At 44.0% G+C, this 27,237-nt stretch overlaps 1 protein-coding gene across 2 annotated transcripts in view; it reads left to right on the top strand.

Moving 5' to 3' along the window:
- Positions 1–22,818, top strand: part of CFAP97 (cilia and flagella associated protein 97) — a 41,487-nt gene extending 18,669 nt beyond the window's left edge. The window contains exons 4-6 of one of the 2 annotated variants that reach the window (XM_044297634.1): positions 4,643–4,914; positions 18,991–19,153; positions 20,014–22,818. In XM_044297634.1, the coding sequence (XP_044153569.1) occupies positions 4,643–4,914; positions 18,991–19,153; positions 20,014–20,123 (545 nt within the window). In that variant the 3' untranslated portion in view covers positions 20,124–22,818. Of the gene's footprint in view, positions 1–4,624; positions 4,915–18,990; positions 19,154–20,013 lie in introns of both variants that reach the window. The other variant, XM_044297624.1, reaches the window with a different exon arrangement.
- The last annotated feature ends 4,419 nt before the right edge of the window (positions 22,819–27,237 follow it).

Genomic DNA, 27,237 nt, shown 5'->3' with positions numbered 1-27,237 from the left:
AAGGGCTTTATTAATTTATAATTTACATTTATAATATACTAGCGCCAAATGCAAATTTTATTATCGGTATCGGCTCTAAAAAAGACCCCCACCGATCTGATATTGATGGCCTATCCTGAGGATAGGTTATCAATAGTAAAAGCCTGGACAACCCCTTTAAATTTTGCCCCATTGTATTGGGGAATAGCTAACCATTAGGACCCTTGCAGATGAGCGTGTGCGGACTAGGTCTGGATGCGTTGCAAATGCGTTCAGTGAAAAATGGGCGATTTCGCAAACAAAGTCATTCAGCTTTGTCTGCAATCGCGTTCAGTTTTGCGTGTAAACCAACGCACATATACACAGCCCTATTGAAATTAATGGGTCTGGATTCCGTGCGGGCGCAATGCCTTCGCATCACGCATTGCACCCGCGCTGAAAACTCGCTTGTGTGAGAGGGGCCTTACAGATAATGTACATGCCGCAGCATTGTCTAGGACTCCTATCTCTGAAGCAATCACAGTATTAGAATAGTATTTCCTGGCACCTCACTGGCAATCCGGGTGAAGAGCTGTTGGCATGTGAAGAAGATTCGTCACTCTGGACTGAACACACGGTTCCACGTTGCTCATGCAGGCTAATTGTTGGCGTGGTGTAACCGTACTGAAAGTCACTGGCCTTTCGTAGTAATACTTATTTACAAAGCCCTTATTGCTGTCTACAAATATCACATGTCCTGAGATTTGTACTTTGTGGTCCGCAAAAAAATACGGATTACGTCCGTGTCCATTACGTATTTTGCGGAACAGAACATCTGGCCTCTAATAGAACAGTACTATCCTTGTCCGTAATGCGGACAATAATAGGACATGTTCCATTTTTTGGCAGAACGGAAATGGAATGCACACAGAGTAACTTCTGTTTTTTTTTTTTTTTTTGCGGATCCATTCAAATGAATGGTTCTGTATACGTTCTGCAAAAACAAGGAACGGACGTGGAAAGAATATACGTTTGTGTGCATGAGGCCTTAGAGGGCAGCTAAACATGAAGTCTGCAGCTTGGAAAACTTGAAAGAACTGTTTCAAGATCAAGAAAACTTTTTCTGGGGAGAGGGGAATGGGACGAATATTAGAAGCTGGAGTCCTTATCTAGTAAATCCCCCTTATGTTGCAGCAGTGCACCTTCCGTGCTTTGTTTACTTGGCTGCAGCGTTGACGTCTCTTTAAAGGATGTGATTGCTGCAGCCATTATCTGCCCTCTGAGGTGCTGTATCGGTCTTGTGTTGTCCATGAGATGTCATTGCAGCAGCCATGTAAACAATGCACTGGTGGACTTTAGATTTTCACCAGATTGGTGGTACGCTTTTCATTTTCCTTGGATATTTGTTTGCAGGTATGCATTGCAAGCATTTGATATAAATCTGCTAAAAAGCAAGAGTTTATGGTGTGACGGGACTGAGGTTTCAAGACCTCAGGTGCATGGGGCCCCAGTTGCAATAGTGATTGTTATATTTAGGTCTCAGGAATTATGGAAATAAGGCTTGATTAAATTTTTTTTTTTTTTTTTACACAAATCAATAATCACAGAAGAGGGTTTGTATAAATGCTTGTTCCAAAAATCATCTTTCCTGTGCAGCAGATAAGGCCGTGTCAGCAGTGATCGGCAGCCCAGGAACAAGCGTTTAATATTCATAAACGTATAGCTGCTTGTTCTATTATAGGGTTGCTGTGGTTTACCTAGTTTTCCTCCATTGTCTCCTGTATTATATTATCCCGCTCCCCTCTCACCGTATTGTGTGTGCGGTGTTAATAATAAAATACAATTATTGAATAATGGAGACACCATGCAGTCTGCTCGCCCTGTCTGGAGGAGATGTCTGCAGTGCAGGGTTGCTCTTCTCTGGTGGGGTGGTTCCTGATCATGTGGAGCACAGCGGAGTTGGACTTTGTAAACTCATGGATGCTCTCCTGCACCTAAGTGCGTTACTGAGGCATGAATACAGCACATGGCGCGTCTCAGACCACCCGCATTTATCGGTGACCCACATGGGAGGGAATTTTAATTCTTAGTCATAATAAGAAACCTAACTGTCAAGGAGCCGGTGTAGATTGCAGTTTTCTGGCGCACATAGTGTGAAATGTGATGGGCCGAGAAGGTCCTACTTGAGCCACCTCCTTCTGACCATGCCCCACATACATCTTGTAACAGTAGTAAAGGTATCTAAAAACGTCAAAAAGTCACACATTTTGGCCAGTTCTCTGAAGCATTCCTCCGTGGGCTTTAGGTTCAGAGTAACCTGTAAGAACATTCCCTTGTCTCAGCTTCGTTTGTCTGGTTTTCTTGAGGCATCTTCTCGATACCGGTTCTTCATCTGCTTGTAATGTTGTCAGTATTCACGGGGTGAGTCACATACGTGATTATCTCACTGAGATCATGTGTTTGTTGTCATAGACACCATTGCTTCTGCCAGCGCTCTCAGCATATCTAGGCAACCGGTGGCTTTTTGCTTGGTGGTATTTTGGGACTTGTAGTGTATAGGGTTAACAGGTGCAGCATATTGGCTCTGTACATGGGGGGGATCCTGCAACTGAGCTCACCAAATTGTGCAAAGCATTTCACTTAAAACAATTCTAACGATAAAAATGGAGTTACAAATAATTTGCATATCTGTTTTCTGGAAAGCTGGGTGACAGCCAGTGCGGCTACATTTTATAAATCCAGGAGAAGTTGTCACCCCTTTAAGCTGGCCTTCTGCACCGTGAGCCTGCCTAGTCCGTATCCTACAAAACGAGCCCAATTTACCAAGCTGGAGATTGGGCAAGCTGCTGGTGCTGCCTCCCTAACGTCTCATACACGGGTACAAAATGGTTATATTATGTACTTTACCTAGATTTACCTAGGGTTGTGTAATAGACTTGGGAACTTCCCATACCGATAGGTCGATTTGGAATTCAGACTGTGGGGACAGCTGCGGATGTGAGTGATCTCAGTCTGTACAGCACAGTGACATATTTTGGTGCTATATAAATGAATAAAATAATACATTTGCATTATTTAGTACATTATTTAACTCAAAACATTTTTCAGGTAGGCTCACATGTACATAAGGGGTTATCCAAGACTATAAAATGCCCCTAACAATGAATATACTTACCTGGCTCCCTGTGCTGCTCCTGGTCCTCGCACCCATCCCCGCCTGCCCCCCCGGCAGCACGGGGAGCCAGGTAAGTATATTTAGTGTGAGGGGCCCGGGGTCTTGGATAACCCATTTAAAGGGCATCTGTCAGCATCTTTTTACCTATGAAATGGCTGACCTGTTACATGTGCTCTTGACAGCTGAAGGACTCTATATTGGTCCCAAGTTCATATGTGCCCACTAAGAAAAATGAGGTTTTAATATATATGCAAATGAGCCTCTGTGTGCAACAGGGGCGTTACCATTACACCTAGAGGCTCTGCAACTGCTGCGCCCTTTCCACTTTGACAGGGCCAGGCAGTGAAAATGTCCTCATGTCTGGCTCTGTCAGAGTGGAGCTAGCAGGGTAGTTGCAGAGAGAACTGAGCCTTTTATTTTTTATTTTTTTTTGAGCCTGTAGGTGTAATGACAACGCCCCCGTTGCTCCTATAAGCTCATTTGCATATATTAAAACATGATTTTTCTCAGCAATGTGAGCATGTGTGAACATGGAACCAATACAGATGCCTTCAGCTGCCCAAGCGCACATGTAACAGGTCAGTTTCTCCTGACAGTAGCTTTTTAACAAATTGGAACTTCTAAAACCCAAACTTATAAAAAATGTAATAGACAGAGATAAGAACATTTTGTGCTACTTTAGCATGTGCTCTACTGGCTCAGGGTACTTTACCTGTAATGCAGTAAACTATCACTTTACACATCAAACACTGACCTTTAGCCCTTTCTGAACATCCGCAATGCATGTACGGAAGAAGCCTGGTCTTTAAAAATAGCACCCACTTTTTAGGTTTTTCGGACACCATAGCCGCCAAGTTTGCTGTGAAAGGACAGAGCTCACTGAGGCTCCAAAGCCTTTAACAGGTATATTCCAATGTAGGCCTGCAGGTGGCAGCACTACATTACAAGAGCACTTGTAAGTAATAGTAAATTGTGCCATTAGAAAATACACCTTGTCCCGCAAAAGCCTTCGTATGGCTATGTTGATAGATAAATTAAAAAGTTATGGCAGGGAGTAAAAAATTGCCCCGTTCCTGAAAGGGGTAAAAGGGGTTGTCTCAATATAACAACTTATCCCCTATTCATAGGGTAGGGGATAACTGACTGAATGGCAGAGGTCCAGCCGCTTGGGGTCTGACCAATTATGAGTTTGAATGGAGCAGCAGACACATACGTGTTTCTGCTCCTCCATTCGGCTCTGAGACAAGTGCTGTTTATTCCGCAGCGCCATATAGCTGAATGAACAGCAGGGCACGTGTGTGTCTACTGTTCTATGAGGGAACTTGACCCTTGTATGATGGAACGGACCTGCTTAGGGTGGCAGATTTTCATCTAGTCCATACGGTGGTCAATCATGCTTCAGTTGGCTCACGCTTTGCATGTGATGGACACCTATTCCTGGTCAGTAAATGATGGGTACAGATGTAGTCTCCATCATGGTTTTTATGTTAGTGCTTCTGTTTTTTGCAGCATTTATGCACCTTGATAAGAAGGATCAGGAACGGTTTTCTCTTGATCCCCCTTCCATCACACTCAAGAAGAACTACTCTTTCACAAATGATGAAGTGAGACAGATTGACCGGGAGAACCAGAGACTGCTGAAAGAACTGTCCAGACATGCCACAAAGTCTAAGGGCAAGACCCTAACTCCTAAGACTAAACTGAACACGACCCCAACCCGGCTGTACCACAGCGCACTGAATCGCCAGAAGGACCAGCAACGCATCGAAAGGGAAAACATGGTAAGAGCTTTTCTCGCTGCAGCATGAATATTAATGTTGTGGGACGAATACCCAGCAATGTATGAAATGCTCAGTCTATAGACATCAAATGTATCTGGCAAATCTAGAGTTTGATTTTCTGATGCTACCTGGAAATTGTCAACAAGCAGGCTAGCTGCTGCCCATGGATCTTATTCAGTATTCCACAGGATAGGCGCTAAGTATTGAAACATGAGGGTTCTGAGCCCCCGCGATCCCAAAAGCAAGGGGTCACCAAGTCCCCTAACTGAATGGAGCAGTAGTGAGCATGTCGGTTCACTAGTCCATTCACTTCTACGGGACTGACAGAGCACTGTCTACAGCAGTCTTAAATAATAGAATGGAGGTTTAGGGCACACAAACTGATTTTATTTCTGTGTCTGTTTCATTTTTTTTGCTGACGTATGCGGAACCAATCATTTCAATGGGTACAGAAAAAAACGGAAGTTACTCCTTGTGCATTCTGTTTCCGCGTGTCCATTCCACAAATAGTAGAACATGTCCTATTATTGTCCGCATCACGGACAAGGATAGTACTGTTCTATTAGGGGTTAGCTGTTCCGTTCCACAAAATACGGAATGTACATGGACGTCATCCGTATTTTTTTCAGGTCAGTTTTTTTTTGCGTACCGCAAAATACAGCCGTGTGCGTGAGCCCTTATTGTAATTCCCCAGTAGAGGTTTGTATGTGTAAGGAGAAGTTGTACAGATATTTCCTGGAACTACATATATTTTATACACAGCTTTTCCTACTATATTGCTACACTTGTATATAAATGCATCCTTAAAAGGAACCTTTTACCCAGTCTGGGGCTACTTAAAGGGAACCTGTCACCGGGATTTTGTGTATAGAGCTGAGGACATGGGTTGCTAGATCGCCGCTAGCACATCCGCAATACCCAGTCCCCATAGCTCTGTGTGCTTTTATTGTGTCAAAAAACCGATTTGATACATATGCAAATTAACCTGAGATAAGTCAGAGCTTGAAAATATGACCTTTCTCTGGTCACACAAGTAAGATATGACTCTTTTATGTTAATTTGCATATGTATCAAATCGGGTTTTTTTTGTTACAGAATAAAAGCACACAGAGCTATGGGGACCAGGTATTGCGGATGTACTAGCGGCCATCTAGCAACCCATGTCCTCAGCTCTATACCCCAAATCCTGGTGACAGGTTCCCTTTAACCACCAGCATCTATTATGCAGCTGGGGTTTAGGGTCTCAAACCTGCCCATAACAGACCCTTTCTTTCCCGCATAAGAAAGTCAATGAAATTCAATCTTACTGGGAGAAGAGAATCCACTGCACATTGAAGACAATCTGCTGACATGATGTTATCTCTGCAGCCAGGTTAAAAAAATAACTGCCAGGAAAACCGAAGCAGCCGTGCTGCATCTGTTAAAGACTATGTACACTTACGGGGGCTCTTTTTTATGATTTAATTTTACTCGTTTTGTCTTAAAAATCATTTTTTCAAATCATCTTTATTAAAAATGTTGATCCCCTTTCTCAGTACAGCTTAGAGATTCTCTAGTAGCAGGTTCTGTATGTTTACTTCTTATACCAGTGAGCTCAGTTGACGGGCTTATTATCTCTGACCTTATAAACATTGTTTAGCGGAGTAAGTTGTACTGACACAGCCTTATTGGTGCAGTGCGCATGTGCCCAGTGCTGCTTGAGAAGAGTCCCAGGATCTTCTCCTTGTAAGTTTAAATTTCAATTACTTTCTTTTGAACAGATAGATGGATATTACTATGGGTAGGTTTGGGACCCTAATCCCCAGCTGCATGACAGCATGCTGGTGGTTTAGTGCCCCCACACCAGGTGACGGTCTGAGGTAGTCTGAGATACACCCTCAGCCTCATCATTGGTTCAGGCTGATCCCTGTTCAGACTGACTGTTGTGTATAAACACAAACCAGAAGCTCACCAGGATCTTAGTGCACAGATAACTGATTTCTATTAGGTCTCGTGTGCACCACCCTATGCCTTTACGGATACTGTCCGTGTTCCATCCGCAATTTTTTTCAGACCCATTGTCTTCAATGAGTTTGTGGTCTGCATATTGCATTGAAGTATAGGACACGTTCTATCATTTTGTGGAATGGATATACTTGTGCAAAAGCTGCTTTCCGCATCCGTATGCCCATTTCCACAAAAAGATGGCTGAAAGATGCAGACCACGGACTCATTTAAGTTAATGGGTCCACATAAAAAATGTGGATGGCACATGGCCCGCATCTGTATTTTGCGGATGTGCGACCTTATAGCAAGAGAAGAATAATTATAAAGTTAGGATTGCTAAACCAAAATGAGAAAAATATCTTCAGGTAATTGCCAGCCATATGTATACTGGCGGTAGAGAGCCTGAGCCTGAGCGGGGGGCGGGGGGGGGGGGGGGGGGGGCTTTATAGAGGGTAATTTTTAGGGTGTACATGAGCCAATAAGGTCTACAGTGCATCCTCAGCAGAGCACTAATACGTTCACAAGAAATAAGCAGTAAGAGTAACAGATCAGCCAATACCAGCTTGTTGATGGTTTCCCGTTACAGGAGAGATTTTCTTCCTTGATGCTTGGAGCATCTTTCACTATGTATTTTCTACAGCTCAACAATGGAACACGAGATTAAAAAAACCTCACACATTACCATTTTAGCGAGAAACTGGAAACCCTGAGAAATAGCCTACATTAAAGAATTGTACTATGCTGCAGAATGCTCTACAATACAGAATTGAGCAGTACTTTCTTAAAGGCCATGTACACCTTCGGGGGCAGTTTTTTTTTTATGATTGCATTTTACTCATATAAGTCCGTCAACTGAGATTCCTAACAGAGTAAAAATACAGAACTGCTACTAGAGAATCTCAGAGCTGTACAGAGAAAGGGGATCAACATTTTTTTATGAAGACAATAAAAAAAAGGTTAAAGGTGTTTGGACAAATCCCTCTTCAGCCACCGGCACTTTAATTAATCATATTAAAAGCAACATACGTGTAGGCGTTGTGCTGTACCATCCCCATATGCACCTCTGTATATAAGGATAGTACAGTATAATGCCTGCAGGTTTCAGACATATATTCGTGTCCTAAATCATAGCTTGTTACATGTACAGTGGCACATCGGGGGAGATTTAACAGAACTGATGTAAAGGAGAAGTGGCTTAGTTCCTTATAGCAACCAGCTCCTTTTTTATTTGAAAGGTGCAATCCGATTGGTTGTTGTGGTAAACTAGGCCAATTTTCCTTTACACCAGTTTTGATAAATCTCAACCATTATGAAGTACATCTCACACCATGTGATCCAGAATATGCTGTTAAGACCATTTATTACTAGATTGATATACAGACAGACAACCCTATCTGTTGTGTTTCTGACACCTTTCCATAAGGCTAGGGCTGCACGACAACATGTCGTGCGACATATTTTATAATGCTAGTCTATGGTCTATGGTCTCCCACTGAGACCTCTAAAAAAATCCATCCAAGATGTCACGCGATACATGTTGCAGTGTAGTTGTACTCTATATGTTGTGTGACACATGTCGTATGGCCCTAGCCTAAATGTAGATAGGTCCACTACTCTTTCCTTTCAGCTTGTTCTCTGTCTACTGTAGGGTTGTAATGATACCAGTGCCATGATTCTCGATACCAAAATGATACCTTGCCAAAAAAAAAACTCTGCTGTATCACCGATAAAACTGCATGTCCATAAAAAAATCTGACTCTCAAACTTGCACAGCCATTAACAATCAGATTTTTTTTTAATGGACATTTGGTTTTGTGGGTGAAACTACTCATTTCCATCAAAATCAAGCAGCTGGACAGTACCGCACAATCCATTAGAAAGCCAGGATGAACATAACCTGGAGCAGTTCTTGGCTGCCCCAATGCCACTCCAAGTGGCCCCGCGCTAAGTGGTACTATTAGGTATTATGAGGTGCCAAACTACCTTTGGCCTAATGTGTAAGGTACATCATGGCTCATGGAGGTTAAAGGGGTTGTCCAGGTTCAGAGCTGAACCTGGACATACCTCCATTTTCACCCAGGCAGCCCCCCTGACATGAGCATCGGAGCAGTTCATGCTCCGATGCTCTCCTTTGCCCTGCGCTAAATCGCGCAGGGCAAAGGCATTTTTCTGAGTTCCGGTGACGTACCGGGGCTCTCTATGGGGCTGACAGGCAGCCCGGTGACGTCACCGGCACTGATGGGCGGGATTTGGCTCTGCCCTAGCCAGTAAAACGGCTAGGGCAGAGCTAAAGCCCGCCCCTCAGAGCCGGTGACGTCACCGAACACACCGCTGGGCGGAAGTTACCGCCCGGCAGTGTGTTATTGAAAACACAAGAGCCTGTGCCCTGCGCGATCTAGCGCAGGGCACGGGAGCGCATCGGAGCATGAGATGCTCTGATGCGAGGCTCAGGAGGGCTGCCGGGGTGAAAATAAGGGTATGTCCGGGTTCAGCTCTGAACCCGGACAACCCCTTTAACACCATGTGCCCCACAGTGATACAGTTGTAAGTGACCCCATCAAGTACCTCCTCACATACCGGGTTAATGTGTGAGGTACATGATGGTGTTGCTTACTATTAAAGGGGTTCTCCTGGCTTTTTATATTGATGATCTATTCTGAGTCTGCTGTCGGCTCAGATGAAGCCTTATTTCTGATCTCCTAACCTCATAAATACTTATTACAGCTAAACTCTTAAACTGAAAGAATGTGGCTTAGGCTTCTTTCACACTAGTGTTAGGCTTGTCCGGCAGGGGAATAGCCTACCGGATCCGTACTAACGCTTGCCCACGTGTGCTGCCGGAAGTCTGGCCCAGCCCCATTCACTATAATGGGGGTGGGAGCAAAATGCGTCCGCAGCACGGCAAACATGCTGAGAAGCGGCTGGACCAAAAACCGCTTTTCTCCTGCCGGACAAGCCTAACACTAGTGTGAAAGAAGACTAAAATGGGTGTTTATGAGGTCAGGAGATCCGATATTCCGCTAACTGAACTCAGGAGGGACAGTCTGCAAATAGACTGATTTTTTATTTATTTTTTAACCCACATGTATCACAAAAATTGCTGAAAATGTTAAAGACCAATTGAAAAAAATATATATGTAAAATGCAAGCGCAAAGAATTGCCGCTGAAGCTGTCCATCACCTGAGGACTAGTTGAGACTTTTTTCTAATGGTTTAGAAGATTGATACTTCAAATCTTGTTAAGAGGCATAGAAAAAGGGCCGCCGTATATTTCATTGTGGCCTTTTTGAGTTCCCACATTTGAAGTCCTGTGTCAGGGTGTAATAGTTATCTCCTGAAATCATACTGACGTTGTCTTCACTGGTTGGACTTCTCTTCATGATGTGGAAGGCCACTCGTGTAAGCTGCAATGGCCTTGTGCAAGTGACATTTAAGAAGGACGTCTGTCGTACAGATAAGTTGGAACAGGTGTGACATTCAGCTGTCCCGTGTCCTAGCTGCCTGAGGCCACGGTGATGCAATGAATGTGTGTCTACAACCCCCAACATGCAGGAAGAGCCGGATGCAAGCTGTGTTCATAGGTGGATCAGATGGAGGACATCAGCTACTATACAAAGTGCAGTACTGGAAGCATTGTAGGGTATGTGCTGTCCCGTGAGCTTAGTGTTAGATGAGAGCTAGGTACCAGTCTGAGTCAACATATGATATTCCTGATAATTCCAAACATATCTTGTTTTCCAGACTCTCTGAATGCTTAGATGGATTATTTACAATTTTCTAAATTTTGGACTTTTTATATCCCATAGTATATATTGCAGTAACATACTCCACAGTGCTGTACACAGATTTGCTAAACCTTTAGATAACGTAAATTTCGTCACACTTTCTAGATTTGCACCAGATTTATCACTGGGGCTCAGACTGGATGTTAAAGGGGTTGTCTTGCTTCAGCAACTGGCATTTATCATGTAGAGAAAGTTAATACAAGGCACTTACTAGTGTATTGTCATTACCTACATTGCTTCCTTTTCTGGCTGGATCAATTTTTCCATCATATTTATACACTGTTCGTTTCCATGGTTACGACTACCTGCAATCCAGCAGCGGTGGCCGTGCTAGTACACTATAGGAAAAAGCCACCAGATAGGCCGGCGCCTTTTCCTATAGTGTACAAGCACGGCCACCGCTGCTGGATTGCAGGGTGGTTGTAACCCCTGGTAACGAGCAGTGTATAATGTGATGGAAAAATGAATCCAGCCAGAAAAGGAAGCAATGTAGGTAATGACAATACACTAGTAAGTGCCTTGTATTAACGTTCTCTACATGATAAATGCAACTTGCTGAAGTGAGACAGCCTTTTAAATGAGGGCAGGAATAGACCCTTTTCTCTGACTCTGAACCAGCCACTTTGTGACAGAATTTTACTCCAGAAATGTTGCACAATGCACAATGCACACATTTTGGGCATCGACCCCTTTTCGATTAAGTCAGAAAAAGTTGTCGAAACCCTAATTGCACCAGTTTGTGCCACTTTTTAGACAGATTCTAGGTGCAGATCCATTAGTAAATCTGGGTCCTGATTGTAATCAATCCAGTCCCTGTATCCAGTGGAGCTCACAGTCTAAGTTCCCGTATCAGACCCTATTGACAGTCTCCTAGAAAGCCAGCTAGATCAGTGGGGTTTCTACCCTTGTGACCCCCCCCCCCCCCCAATCACGAGAATAGGGGCCTGTACCCCCTGCAGCCCCCCTGAAATGAACAGAGCAGCCCGTCGCACATGCACATGGTTGCTCCATTCATTTCTGTGGAATTTCCGGAGTACAGCGCTCAGCTATCTCTGGAATTCCCATAGAAATATATAGTGTGTCCATGTGCATGCCAGTCCGGCTGCTCCATTCATTTCAAGGGGCTGCAGAGGGTACAGGGCCCCTATTCTCATGATTGCTGTGGGTCCCAGCGGTAGGACCATCACAGTCTTTCCCAGATCTAATAGTTATACTATAGTTAACCTAAGGCCTCATGCAGACGACCGTTGTGTGCAGCCGTTGTTCCGTTTTCCTTTTTTTTCGTGAACCCATTGACTTTCAATGGGTCCATGGAAAAAAATGAAAATGCTCCGTTTGGCATCCGCGTCCGTGATCAGTGTTTCCAGTCCGTGAAAAAATATGACCTGTCCTATTTTTTTCACGGACCACGGTTCACAGACCTATTCAAGTCAATGGGTCCGTGAAAAATCACGGCTGCACACAAGATTGTCATCTGCGTCCGTGATCCGTGTCCGTTTTTTCCTATAATTTCAAAAGTACACTTGACTTAGATTTTTTTTTTTTTCATTTTTCATGTCCGTGGATGCTACAAAAATCAAGGAAGACCCACGGAAGAAAAAACGGACACGGATCACGGAACAACGGAAACCGTTTTTGCTGACCGCCCAAAAAAATGTCCGTGTGCATGAGGCCTAACCGGAATTTATATTTGCCTTCAGTCATTCGATAACCCCCTTTAAGTTGATAGCAGAAGAAAAAAGCACCGCGGCACTCACCACTGGTCACAAAGTTGCTGTTTGCAGTTTTATTTTTCAAATACACATCGTGGACGCAGACAGGACACGGGTGAATGAACAGGCTACAGCTTTTTCGCGCTTTGTCAAGCCTTGACAAAGCGCAACACAGCGCGAAACAGCTGTAGCCTGTTCATTCACCCGTGTCCTGTCTGCGTCCACGATGTGTATTTGAAAAATAAAACTGCAAACAGCAACTTTGTGACCAGTGGTGAGTGCCGCGGTGCTTTTTTCTTCTGCTATCATCATAACTACTATATCACCGACAGAGCACCACCGTGAAGGTTCGGGATCCAAGTGTTTTATGTGCTCCAGTGACTGCATGGGTGCATGTAGCAGTGCCGGTTGCGTTCTTTTCTCTCACTCCTTGTAACCCCCTTTAAGTTCTTAGTGAAAAACTGGAAGTTAGGGTTTTTTTTTTTTTTACTTTTTGGACCCACATTGTAACAGTGATGAATAATTCAGGGTTGATTGATAGGTGTTCAGCAGGCCTTTTACGAGTTGGCTGGGACTTTTGTCTTCTGCTTATTGCATCCACATTCTTTAAATCAGATTTTTTTTTTTTATTGAGATTTTCAAGTCAGTTTACGAGACAAACAAAACAGTCCCCCCCCTCCCCATACCCATGCGTCCCAGATCCAGGTAGAGCCCCTCCATAAGTCCATTCCATTGAGTCCAATACAGAAAAGCATGAATTATACAATATAGTTGGACATCCGGCACATACTCCCCAAGCACATATCACATATCATTAATCCGAATATATCAGTACATTACATTGCAACATAGCGGAACATATATACCACTCCACACCCGAGTATACAACACCCTATGCCCTTTGGGAGCACACCTCCCGCCTCTCCTCCCAGTAATCCAAGACACCCTTGTCTCTTATGTGCGATCCTAGAAAAAATTATGAGTAGAGCCGGGACAGTGTGGATTCCAGTATCTACGTAGGTAGCATTAGTCTACAATATTGTGGTATTGCCTCCACCTTCCCCAAATCTTCTCATACTTTTTACTGTTATTTCTCTTCTGGTACACAAAGTTCTCCATTTGTAGCAGTGTATGCACCTTACCAACAAGTTCCCTCACCTCCGGAGGATCATGATCCACCCAATGGTACGCAATGACCTTCCTCGCTTGATACAATATGCGAGTTACCGCTAATTTCTGCTCAGCAGCTAGTTGTACAGACTCAGTACAGCCTAATACACATAATTTGGCATCTGTCTCCACTCTTATCTCAAACACTTTCCGTATTAGATCTATTATGCCCTCCCAGTACCTCCTCAGCCTAGGGCAGTTCCACATAAGGTGTATCAGCGTAGCATTGGGTGCACCACATCTAGGACACGTCATCTGACCTGTACCCATTTTCCTCAAAAGGCCAGGCGTCCGATAAACTCTATGCAGCAATAACAATTGTGACATCCTGTGCGTTTCACTAACCGCAACCTCTGTGAACCCCTCTAGGACTGCACGCCATTGCTCCTCTGTCAGATCATCAATATCCTCCCGCCACTTATCGTACAGCCGAAGAGGTTGCTTTTTAATCTTCATTTCCATAAGACTGCTATAGTGCAATGATATGACCCCACTAGCGGATCCCCCGGAACTTGCTAAATCAACCATCGGATTTCTGGAGGCCAGCGCAACCCCACCCGCTGCATCCTGAGCTCGTATAGCATGCCGCACCTGCAAGTATAAATAGAATTGGGAGTGTGGAAGCAAGAATTCCTTTTGTAGTTGGGCATATTCTTTCAAAGTATCCCCCTCATATAGCTGATGCATGTAAATGAGTCCGTACCTACCCCAAACCTGTACATCAGACACTTTATGTAATTCTGCATACAGAAGGTTAGGCCAAATTGCGGTGAACCTAGTATAGCCCTGTAACCCAGCTATTGACCTGCCTTTCCACCAGACTTTGTGAATCACCCGGAGTAACGGAATATCACTTCCCAGTCTATCCAATGATCCATCTTCCAGTGCCATCATCAGATTCTTGCCCTTAACATAGTGACCCACTATTCTTCCTGCCTTATCAATTCTGTCCTCCACTCCCCATCCCCGCAATTGTTGAAGTTGGGCAGCTAAATAATAAATCCACAGATCCGGGGCCCCAAGTCCCCCATCCGTTTTTGATCTGCACAGCGTTGCTAGTTTGATACGTGGAACCCCTCTCCTCCAAATCAGATCTCGAAATATAGCATTAACTGTGGCAAAGAATCTGGCAGGCACCCATATAGGCGCATTATGTAGCAGATACAGGAGCTGTGGCATTAATCATTTTTATGAGGTTAACCCTTCCTATTACTGAAAGTGGTAACGTGGTCCAAGTCTGCACCTTCTGTCGAAATCGCTGTAATAACGGGGTCAAATTCAACTTTTCATAGTCCGTTACATCAATGGTGACCTGAACACCCATATATTTAAAGGATTTAACTAGCTGCAAACCCTCAGTAGAGTCTCCAACCTGCCCCTCCTCAGTCGAAAGCATCATAAGTGCAGACTTGGACCAGTTAATGCACAGACCCGATAACCTACTGAACCCATTTATAATGCTCATGGCTGCTGGAAGGGAGGAGTTCCATTCATCAAGGAAAAGAAGCATATCATCAGCATAGAGGGCCACCTTTTCAGTTACCCCCCCATATTTAAAACCTTGAACCTCCCGTGCCTCCCTCAATGCTGCTGCCAACGGCTCAATAGCTATCGCAAAAAGCAAGGGCGATAAAGGGCACCCTTGCCTTGTCCCTCTATGTAACGGAAAAGAGTGAGAAAGGGCCCCATTAACCCGAATCCTAGCAGTGGGGATTTTATATAGAAGCTTGATCCATTGGATAAAGACAGACCCAAAGCCCATCCTCCTGAGCACGGCCCACAGGTAATCCCATTCCACACTGTCAAATGCCTTGGCCGCGTCTAGAGACGCGACCGCCGCATTCAACCCATGAAATCGGCTCGCCTGTATATTCAAGAAAAGGCGCCTAATATTAACAGCTGTTGACAAATTGGGCATGAATCCAGTCTGATCTCTATGTATTAGCGTCATAATCACTGTATTGAGCCTGTTCGCTAACACTTTAGCCAGCAACTTCACATCAACCTGCAACAATGAAATAGGCCGGTATGATTCAGCTAACAGAGGGTCTTTACCCTGCTTAGGGATAACGACTATGATCGCCTCATTCATACTAAGAGGCAAACCACCCTGACGCTGCGCCTCCTTAAACACTTCCAACAACTGGGGGAGCAGAATAGGGGCAAATGTTTTAAAAACTTCCGCCGGTAATCCGTCACTCCCTGGAGCCTTGACATTTGACATCTCACTCAGGGCCTTTTCCGACTCTGTAAGTGTAATAGGTCCGTCCAAGGCCGTCACCTGATCCTCTCCTAACGTGGGAAGCTGTACTCCATCTAGGAATCCTACAATGTCTGACACTTCTGCAGTGGTTTTGGACTCATAAAGGGACGCATAGAACGAATGCATAATGTCCACGACCTTATCCTGAACAGTACAAACAGTCCCCTCATTATCGCAAAGAGCAGCAACATATGCAGAGAGCTGCTGTGCTTTGGAAAGTAGCAATAACAATCTACCTGTCCGTTCCCCTTCTTCATAAAATGATTGTTTCTGGAAGAAATGTTTGTTTTTTGCCCTGAGGAGAAGCTTATCATTTAGTTTACTCTGTGCCTCTCGCCACTGTTCTCTGAGTGTTTCTGTGGGCTGTCGAACATACTGGGCTTCCGCATCCACCAAAATGCGCTCCAAACTCCTAATTGTTATTCGAGATTCATTCAGTTTTTTATTGACCTCCGCGATTAGCATTCCCCGCAGAAACGCCTTCATGGCATCCCATACTATTAATGGAGAAGTTCCCACCAGGTTAATATTAAAAAATTCTGTCAACGCCGTCCCAATATTTGATATTGTAGGTATCACCGACAACCAGAATGGGTTAAACTTCCATAATGGTCTCCCGCTGTTCAAAGGGGTGAGGAAATTGGCAGACACCAATATGGGGGAGTGGTCAGAAATTTTCCTAGGTAAATATTCAATGTTGCAGATACGGCACCCCATCGCCTCATTTCCCAGCGCTAGATCTATTCTCGACAGTGTCTGATAGGTACTAGAGCAGCAAGAATACTGCCGCACGGAAGGATTGCGCATCCTCCAGAAATCCAACAATGATGCTTCCCCCAGAAGTCTCCCAAATGGTGTAAGTTGCCCCCCAGATTGAACATCAGAGGGCTGCAACCTATCCCATTCCGTACAGATCACATTATTAAAGTCCCCTAAAGTCCCCTAAAAGAAGACATAACCCCCATTCGGATCAATCCTCTTATCTATACAGCTAAAACTCAGCTGTCTATGAATCAGAATACTAACCCCCCCCCCTTGCATAGGAGGAGTAAGTAGAATGATAACATTGGGACGCCCATCTAGGAGTCAGTAAGTGGGATTGCTCCGGAAGGAGATGCGTCTCCTGTAGATGATATGACTTTACCATTTCCATTACCGCCTTCCTTTTAGTGGCGTCTTTAACCCCTCTAACGTTCCAGCTCAGGAAATTCACTGGATTAGCCATAGTCGGACATGAAAACCCATATATGTACCGAATATTGTAAGGCACACTCCTTCAATGCACATTTCCACAGTACCTGACTCCCCTGGATCGCCCTCATGGACCTAGGATCCCCCTTCCCCTTCCCTAACTCTCCCCATCCTGCCCCAACCCCAAACAGACCCTCCCTCATTCCCTAACTAACCCTGGAAATCTCGCCTCCTAACAGACCCCACTAATACACCTTGTTATTAAGGCCCGTGGGTATTTCTAAAATCTGCTAGCAGAGCTGGCCTCCCAAACCCTTGGCGTCTGGCAAAATCAAGAGCTGTTGTATCACGCTAGGTATAATCACACCCTAACAAGTAACTGGAACGTAGAAAGCTGGACACCTTCCTGCACTAACCCCAAGTATAAGTAATCAAAATAGACCTCGTTAGCATCGCTCACCAGCCTAGTACCTCACACATATATCTGAACCTCTTACTAAACCTTATATAGCATATAAAACAGGCATCAAAATGTAACAAGACTCCAAACTGCGCTGCTACACAGAACATATTCACCCTTCGACGGGTGCATTGTCCCTTTTTTTCCAAATGGGCCTCTCAGTCGCCATGGTTCCCTTCCGCCCGGAGCTGCCGCTTGTGTCGATCTAGCCATCTGGATGCCTCCTTCGGGTCTTCAAAGAAGCTTGTGGTTCCAAGAGCCACTATTCTGAGCTTCGCCGGATACAGCATTGAGTACGATGTTCCCAGTACCCGCAGACGTCGCTTTACATCCAGGAAACGGGCGCGTCTTTTCTGGACCTCCATAGAGAAATCAGGAAAGAACGAGACTCTGTGACCATCTATGGAGAGATCAGGCATATCCCTGGCTTTACGTAGAATAGAGTCCCTATCCCTGTAGTGCAAGACTTTCATCAGGACAGGTCTCGGTGGCGCCCCTGGTGGCAATGGCCGCGACGGAACTCTATGCGCCCGTTCTATAGCAAATAGAGGAGATAATACACCCTCTCCAAACTGATCCTTGAGCCATTTCTCAAAATATTCGGTGGGATTTGGGCCCTCCACCTTTTCAGGCACACCCACCAAGCGCACGTTATTGCGCCTCAGGCGGTTTTCCATGTCATCTTGTTTGGCAAAGATTAATATCAAGCCTGCGGGAATGTTCCGCTGTTTCTCTTTTTAGCGGATGCACCTCATCCTCCATGTCTCCCATGCGATCTTCCAGGGACGTAGTGCGATCTGCCAGCTTTCTAATATCGTGTCTGACAATGGAAATGTCCTCTTTAATAGCCTTCACTTGCATGGTCAGGATAGTAAGTGATTTGCCCCACTTGGTAATGGCCTGTAGAACATCTTTTATAGTGGGCTCTTCCACATCTGGGTACAATCCATCTGAATCCCCAGCGCCATCTGGATCTTGAATGGCGGCGAATCTGTTAGGGTGCTGTTTCAGGCCCATCACTTCCTCAGGCCCTTCCCCTTCAGACTCCCGTCCCGCTCCACTCAAGGAGGACTCACTGTGTTCGGTGCCAGAGGCGCAGCTCTCCCTGAGAAGCTCCGGTGTATGGGCGAATTGACTCAGCCTCTCAGCAACCTCCTGCTGTAAATCCGCCACTCGTTCTCTGCGACGCGGTGTGGCACTCCCGGCGCCATCTTGTGATGCCTTGCTGGCTCCTTTCCTGGCTCCCTTTTTGGACATGACGGCCGCTAAGGTATCGCAGTAAAGGTCAGAGTCTCTTCCGGCAGTGTCACCGGTGCTTGGAGCGCTGGGATCCCGATATAATGTCGGTAAATATGTATATTAGGCTGATAAAAGCTCGGGGTAGTGCAGAAGCTCCGGAGATCACGTCCGCTCACATGCCCGGCAGACCACGCCCCCCCATTTGCATCCACATTCTAGTTCTCCATGTACTTTTTTGTCACGTTTAGTGACTGAGGTTTTGTCTTGCAGGCCTTTCTGAAGAGATTAGAATCAGTAAAGCCAACAGTTGGCATGACCCGTTCTGAGCAGCTAATGGATTACCAACGTCAAGCAGGATTCCTGAGCTCAACAGCAACATCCCCAAGACCTGGAAAGGCTTCTGTTAGCCGCCTCAGTCATGCATCATCATCAGGCAAGTACTTCTTGTGGTACAGGTGGTCTTATATACTGGAAATAAGGATCAGGATCACATAGAAGCAGATATGTCACGATAGTGTATGCAGCCTTTGTCGTTCATTCATCAGCTATTACTCCCAACATCCCTGGCAGAGTGTGCATATGTACCCACCAGGGACAGGGGAATAACACGCTGCCAAACTCCTTTGGCGGTGGCTTATCTTCATTGAGAAGATCCTTCTTTCCTTCAACATCTCACAAACCCCTATATGTTCATTAGAAGGTTGTCCAGTCCTGCCATAATCAGCTGCTTTGACTCGCATTTATCTAATGTGTTTGACCAACTTTAAACAATCTGAATAGGTGTCCAGGGCACCCTTCATTATGTATAAGAGCACCTGGCCAGTGACCAAAGGGAAAACAGAATTCACTGCTGCTTGGTAATTTAAATGCCGAAATTTCATGTCTAACTGTTCAGCCTTTTTTTTCATGAGTGGGTTAAAGATAGTTTTCTGTGAAATGTTTTAACAGCATCTTTTGTACTTTATAATCCAGTTTCCAAAACCTAGTTTTTAGATGCCTCATTAGGACATTTCCAATTAACAGATCGAGTCCCCTATTTAGGAACTCATCCATGAGCCATAGAGTGATGAGAATGAAGAGGATCTGGCATTTATATTCATTAAATGAATGTTCCACTGATTTCATTAGGTACTGTGTAATGTCTTCTGTGGTGGCACTACTGGAATATTAAGTACTTGGTGCCAGGTTCCCGCTCAGATAGCTGGCAGTCATAGCAGCATGACACAATTGGGATGATGACTTTCTATGTATTTCTGTTATTTTTACTAGAATATTTGTATCTTTTATTTTAAGGTGGTGTCTCTCGGGTGTCTAGTGCCAACAGTCGAAGTAGTCGCATGGGAAGCAGCGCAGCTCTTCTTAGACCCACAAAGTCCAGCAATGTCCGAGCAGCTTGGATGTGATGACCCCACCAGGAATTTTATTAATGTGTTACAATTCATCAATTAAATTATTTTGTAAATCAGGCTTCCTGCTGTTATGGTGAAATTCCTTGTCTTAGTGAGTGAGCTGTATGATGTGGTGTAAGGTTTATTTATATTGTTTTATACTGTATATGATATATTTTGATATAGTAATTATTATTCCAGAATGCACTTAGGAGTGGGCAGTCGCTATGTTGCCAGTTGTATTGAAGATTACATTAAGGCAGATTTATAATCCCATAGAGGGCGGAAACTTAGACCGACTGTCTAGACCTGAGACCTGCACCAGATTTATCACAGTGGCTCAGGCTGGATAGTAAATCTGGTGCATGGCTAGAAACTTTTGCCTAACTCTATAAACTGGTTTGCTTATTTTGTTTCGTGACAGAACTTTATGCCAGAATTGCAGTGCAATTTTTAATTTTGGCACAGAATGTTGCATTTTGTGCCACTCACCCTTTTCCGTTGAGTCATGCCCTCTTGGCCAGGTAGGCGCAGTTGATTTTCTAATGTGAATGTGCCAATTCTCACCAGATTACACCAAAATGTATAACGATGTCTAGGTGCACTTACTTCAGTAAATCTGGGCCGTTGTCGTTCCCTTTTGTTGAACTATGATGCAATAAAGAGACTTACAAATGGCCATATATCTGTCTGCTACATTCCAGAGTTTTATAGTTTTCTCGATATTGTAAAGTTCTCTGATTTAACTGTTTTATTGTATGATGATCCATCTTTGTACTTGCAGCCTTATTTCTACTTTATAAAAAATGGTTTACCTTGAAGATCTTTAATTTTGAGAGGTGCTGTGTGTAAGCGTGAACATATCTTTTCTGGACTTTAATTGTGCCACATTTCAGGGTTATCTGTAGCATAGCTCATACTGTCAAGTCTCCGATCTAAGGCCAGCATCGGATAGAGGAGGAAGCACTGAGCTCTTAGATCTATATCGTTTTCTATGATTTGGTTCAGCTTTCAAGTGAAACATTGACTCATCAGTGACACAAGTGATATGATTCTCTTTCTCTAGCAGATACCTCTTTGCATATGGCTTAATTCACTATATTCATATAAAAAGCGGTTTTATAGTAGACCTGTAAGTCCTGCTTCCCCCCACCACCACACACACCCACAGTGGTTGGAATTGTGGGCAGGAGAAGCAGGACGCTATGGCCACTTTCACATGGCAGCATCATGGATTTGTAAGCCAAAACCAGGAGTGGGTCCAAAACACAAAAGAAGCCCAAATCTGTCCATTATACTTTATATCTGTAGATTCTGCCACGGGAGGACTGGCTATAGAACTTGCAGGGAAATTTCCTGGTGGGCTGGTGCCTTTCTCACCCCCGCCAGATGAGTAAATAAGGACCTGATGCTCTCAGCGGTAATTAATGATAGGAGCATCAGGTACCTATTCACCTGGCCAGCGACCAAAGGTCAATTCAACTTGTATCACAGTCCTCGGGAAGTTAATAAAGTTGAAAACTGCAGGCAGGGATGGCGATATTTTGTGCTTTACTGTGGTATTTAGTTCTGCACTATGGCGCGCACACACACAACTCTTTTGTCACACCTTCTGTCAATTTGGACCAGTCTATAACATGGTGCCACTTTCAGGGGTGCGGGGGTTCTCCAGGGCCACTTTATGTTCCTAGTCCGATCCTGGATTCCATCCCTGGTTTTGGCTTACAAATATTAACCAAATACTGATGCAAATACTGACCAATTGCGGACCATGTAAAAGTGGCCTAAGGGGAAGGTTTACTTTATTAAGAGGTGCACATTATGAGCGCTTGATTTACACCAGTTTTTTCAGAAACCAAGGGTGACCCTACCATCACATCGCCCCACCCACTTTGTGAAAAGTGTCCACAGCATTGGAATAATCACAGAAAGCTGTATTTGTTTGTGCAAATATGGCTTATGCAAATATTTACAGCTTTTTATGCCAGAAAACTACATTCCCCACTCCATGAGTCCTGACAGAATTTAAACACTTTCTCCATAATAGCCTTATGGAGAAAGTGTTTAAATTCCACACGGTGGATTTTGCAAAGACAAAAATCGCCCAGCTGAAAATATTTTCCGTTTGAGTGCCATGGTACCTGCTTGTGTTGTAGTCCCCACTGAATAAAGCCAAAATGCAAGTGGGTCTCGGGTCCCAGCGGCATCCAGCGACATGTCCTTTCTTGGTGCAGTTGCGACTATAAACCGCATGCAGCGCAGCCTCCGAGACAGATCCAGCGTGGCTTTATAGTGCGGCTTCTGAGCTAAAAGCATCCTGTGAACGGGGCCTAAAAGTGTAAATTGAGCCATAGAAAACTATATATCACTGAGTTCAGCATCTCTCCCTCTATAATATATTGCCATTAGATAGGGTAGCTTAGGAGACATGCAGCGCTGCCTAAGGCAGGAATCACATGTGCAAATTTTGTGCCAAACACAAGAGTGGGTAAAAAAAAAAAAAGAGAAGTATCAGTTTTTTATTTGTACTTTTCCTTCTATTTGGGTCCACTTCTGGTTTTGGTTCAAAAATGGCATCAAACCTGCATGTGCTATTCCAGCCTTAAAGGCTATGGACACCTTAGGGGGCATCTTTTTTCTTAAATGCATGTATTTTTTGCTGAAAAATGTTTGCGCAATAGAATTTTAATAAAAGTGTTGCAGCATTTTATGTATCGCAGTAGAATTCTCATTTGACGGCTTGGTCTCGAGACCCTTTCTCTCCTCTCCCGAACGATAAATCAAGTGATTTATGACCAAATCAGAGTTCAGTTTTCATTTGGTCATAAATCGACTTAGATGTGTACAGTTATATAACTGCTAATCTCTACTTGGGGTGGAAATATCATCTAACTTAAATAATTCTTACTAAGTGTGCTAAGGGAATTTCTAAGAATGCAATTTTTATGCACGACAGTATGGACTTACAGTACTGTTGGCAATCAAGAATGTTGATCATATAGGTAGACGTTGTAGTAGTTGGGGGGGCACAAGTTTTAGCTAGAGAGGGATGCCTAGAAGCTCCTACACTTGCTAACTTGGGGCCCAGATTTAAAGACGTTCGCCACTTTATAGGAGTTGTTTCCTAAAGGACTTTTAAGTTGTGGCACATCTGTAAATGTTATGTGACCGCTTTCTTCGTTGTCCCTGGCTGCTTCTGCTTTTGCGCAGGAGCAGAACAGTAACTCGGCACCTCTCCTGTATTTGCACATGTACTGAATGCATTCAGTTACTGCTCAGCCCTGCACAGAAGTGGATGCAGTGCGGGACGGCCAAGAAAGCCATAATGTGGGTAGATCTGCATGCTCTGTGGTTCTGGAAATCCACAAATGGGCAACATGGGCTTTCAACTGAACAGCTGGGGTAAAATGCATGTACCTTTACAGATTGTGCCAGAACGTAATACTTTATGGCCTTTTAGGAAATATTTCTATAAAGTGGCTGACCAATTAAAGGTGCAGTTAGTGGATGATGCTAAGGACAGTGAGGAAACTGAAGACCGGTCACTGAGAAGTCAAGTAGAGATAATAAGTCCAAGTACTGTGTATGGGAACCTGAAGAAGGGACACCAGTTGCCCAGAAACGCATTGTATATTAAGACTAAAATGCAATAAAAATCAATGTTGTTGTACTCTTGGGCATCCTGCTATTTTTCTGCGTCTGGAAGGTGTTAATTCCTGGGACCAAATTGAACACTTGGACTCCACATTATCTTTACTTCTGATTTTCCCTCCAAGTTGAGTACATGGACAATTAACGCTAGCTGCATTAACCCAGCAGGACTCCTGTCTGTGTTTAGTAATGTTGTGCCTTGGGTTGAACGTACTCCTCTTATGGTGCAGTTTTTAGTTTTTTTTTTCTTTCTCAGCCTTCTTTGTTTCATTAGTAGTAAAAAGAGAGAGAAGAAAATGTATGAGAGTGAATAAAAAAATAAATAAAATGACCTGACCACACTTGTGGATGATTGGCTGCAGTGGGGCATGTGACCCTGTCTATACCCCATTTGGAAGTTCATAGACCAGGGACCAGGAGATTACCTAAGGGAGCCAGGGTGCTGGAACAGAGTGGCAGAGAGCTGGTGGGGGTGATTTATTTTATTATTAGGTACCACGCACTCCGGGGGCTAGTTAAAAAGGGCCTCAGTTCTAAATAGTTCCTTTTAAGTATCCTGAGCAGAATAGTAGTTTTATAAACAAAGCAAAACATGGTTTATTGGGCAAAGTTTTTTTGTATGCTTTGGTTGTTCCTAAAGCTGAAGAATGATTATAATGTATGACTTTTACATACTAATGTATATGGAAGCTGATGCTTATGTGCAAATTCGTATTATATGGAAATGTTTATACTTTTAGACGTTGTTTTATTGTTTAAATGTGTTACCAATGTCGATAGATATTTGATAAAAGTGCCTGTAAATACGGTCAAGAACATTTGTGTGACCAAGCCTCAGAAGAAGGTAATGAGGCGAAAGCCTAGTTTTGGGGGTTTGGTAGGCAGAGCCCCGAGGCAGAATCTGGCGTTCTGTATCTCTGTTTTATATTAAGAGATTTTAATTTTCAAATCCTGGAAGTAAAATGAAAAGTGTGTGTGGGAAACCACATATTTTACCACTGGAGTCTGTTTTTTTCCATCTTCCTTCCACAAAGTGAATGGTGATTTAACCTAACAAATGTGGTGTTCCCGTGGCAATGGTGTAGACTGTAGTTCTATCAATTTTCCTGGACAGTCTTTTTTTTTTCTAATTTCTCAAATACCTTGCGTATAACCATCAGTGAAGGGCAATTATGTTTTGGAAGAAGATAAACTACTACTAATTCCTTGTTCCATTGACACATTTATTTATTTATTCTTGCTTTAGATTCATTCTGACACAAAAGTGACATCAGAGTCACCAGACCAGCTCATACAGCCCCATTTTAAGATGATTGTTGAATTGTGCTATAAATGAAGACAAGGTTGGCACATAATACTAACTAGGATTGTCTGGCAACAGCCACAGTACTCTTCCAAAATATGTTTCTGGAAGATACTGTCTATGACCTTGCTCCAAATCGAGAAAACTGAGAATTATGATCTACTTCCCAGTCCATGGGCTCAAACTCAAGAAGAACACCCGTTTGGGTTAACAGAATACAGGGTACTCCTAATTATAGAAGAAATAAAATGTATTCAGCCCTCTAGGCAGTTGAAACTATAGTAAAGGGTTTTCCAAGATTTTATAACTGATGATCGATCCTCTGGATCGGTGGGGGTCTGATACCTGGGAACCCTCGCTGATCAGCAGTTTGAGAATGCATCAGCGCTCCTGTGAGCACCATGGCCTTCTTCCTGCTCACCAAGCACAGCGCAGTACATTCTATAGCGGCTGTGCTTGGTGTCACACTCAGCCACATTCACTTCTATGGGGCTGAGCTGTGCCGAGGCCATATGACTGATGAACGTCTAGGAAAAGCTTCTCAAACAGCTGATGCCACCACTGATCAGATACTAATGACCTATCCAGAGGAAAAACTCCTTTAACCCTATTATAATTAGCCCCTTGTCTGCTAAATTTACTTCTACTAAATCTCTTGGTGTTGAGACTGTGGCTAGTTTCAGGGTTAACCCCTCATCTGCTGTTTAGCACTTTTCTATCTCTCCTGGTTCTGACCCTGCTTGTCTACCACTATTTGAACAAGACATTCTGGTAGGTCTGGTTCTAGCCACCTGGGTCCCTGGTAGTCTTTATAGTCTTGTGGCAAGCTCTAGTGAACAACCTAGGGGTAGCCTTAAACTTTCTACCAACCCGGAGTGGTTAAGGAAGACTAGCAGCAGTTTCTGAGCTTGTTGACTCTGGTTCTGGATGGTGACCACTGTATGTACTTACACCAACCTCAAGATATATGCAAATACATATTATTAGATCTGTTATTATTAGACAGCGTTGAGGCTGGGAGATCACCCAGGAGACTTCTGCTAGGTTATTGGAATAAACATTATATGACATATATTTTTTGTTTTAACCGGGTTCTCTTGTTAACTCACCCTAACTGTAGCTCTTTACTTTCTGTATGAGGGCGGCAGCTCGTCCCATATGACATTCCAGCACCTGGATCTCCCAGGAGTGCATTGCAATCAGCTCTCATTAAGCCCTTCCTCCCCTGCATAGAAAAAGGTCCTTCGTCCACGTCCACAGCCACAGTGACTAAATATCACTATGTATGCAGAGCCACCTACCCCACTCCCAGTTTTCTTCTCCACTGTCTGGAGAGCAGTATAGCTATATATTGAACAGACTACCACTTAATGCAGTAATAGCAGTGGGCACTACCAGAGAGGACAATGTCATGTACATAGTAAACCTAACAATATTTTAATTGCATGTGTATTAGGGCTCATGCACACACACGTTTTTTTTTTGTGTTCCGTATACGGGCCGTATTTTGATTCTGTATACGGTCCGTATACGGAACCATTCATTTCAATGGGTCCGCAAAAGATGCAGACAGCACTGTGTGTGCTGTCCGCATCCGTTGCTCTGTTCCGTGGCCCCACAAAAATTATGAGGCATGTCCTATTCTTGTCCGTTTTGTCCAGTTCTATTATGGGCCTCCTGTTCCGTTCCGCAAATTGCGGGGGGCACCCGTTTTTTGCAGATCCGCAATTTGCGGACCGCAAAAAACGGCACGGTCGTGTGCATGAGCCCTTACAATAAAGTTTTTATGTGATATCATGCACTATTCATTGCATAGAAATACTTCTCCTGGGATAACCCCTTTAACATGTCGGTTTTTCTAAGCACGTGTTCCCCATGATATAACAATTGTATTACACTGTGTTGTGCTGCTCCTCTGTTAATCCTGCAAGAAACGTATGAATTAATTGACAAATGGGTGTTACCAGTTAAGGGTGTGTCCCTACACGCTTTGATACCGACCAATCAGTACTGCAAGGGCAAGACCATGGAGGGACACACCCCTTTGACAAAAGGAGAAATAAAAGATGTACCACAATTGTTATTTTATGCGCACTACAGGTCCTCTTTATTATTCAATTCTACTTTATGCATGATAGAGTAAAGGGAATCCTTGAAAACAGATTTCACAGTGAG

This window comes from Bufo gargarizans, chromosome 1 (genome assembly GCF_014858855.1).
Source record: "Bufo gargarizans isolate SCDJY-AF-19 chromosome 1, ASM1485885v1, whole genome shotgun sequence".
Classification (NCBI taxonomy): domain Eukaryota; kingdom Metazoa; phylum Chordata; class Amphibia; order Anura; family Bufonidae; genus Bufo; species Bufo gargarizans.
The sequence above is the reverse complement of the archived record's forward strand: the minus strand, read 5'-3'. Positions and strand labels throughout refer to the sequence as shown.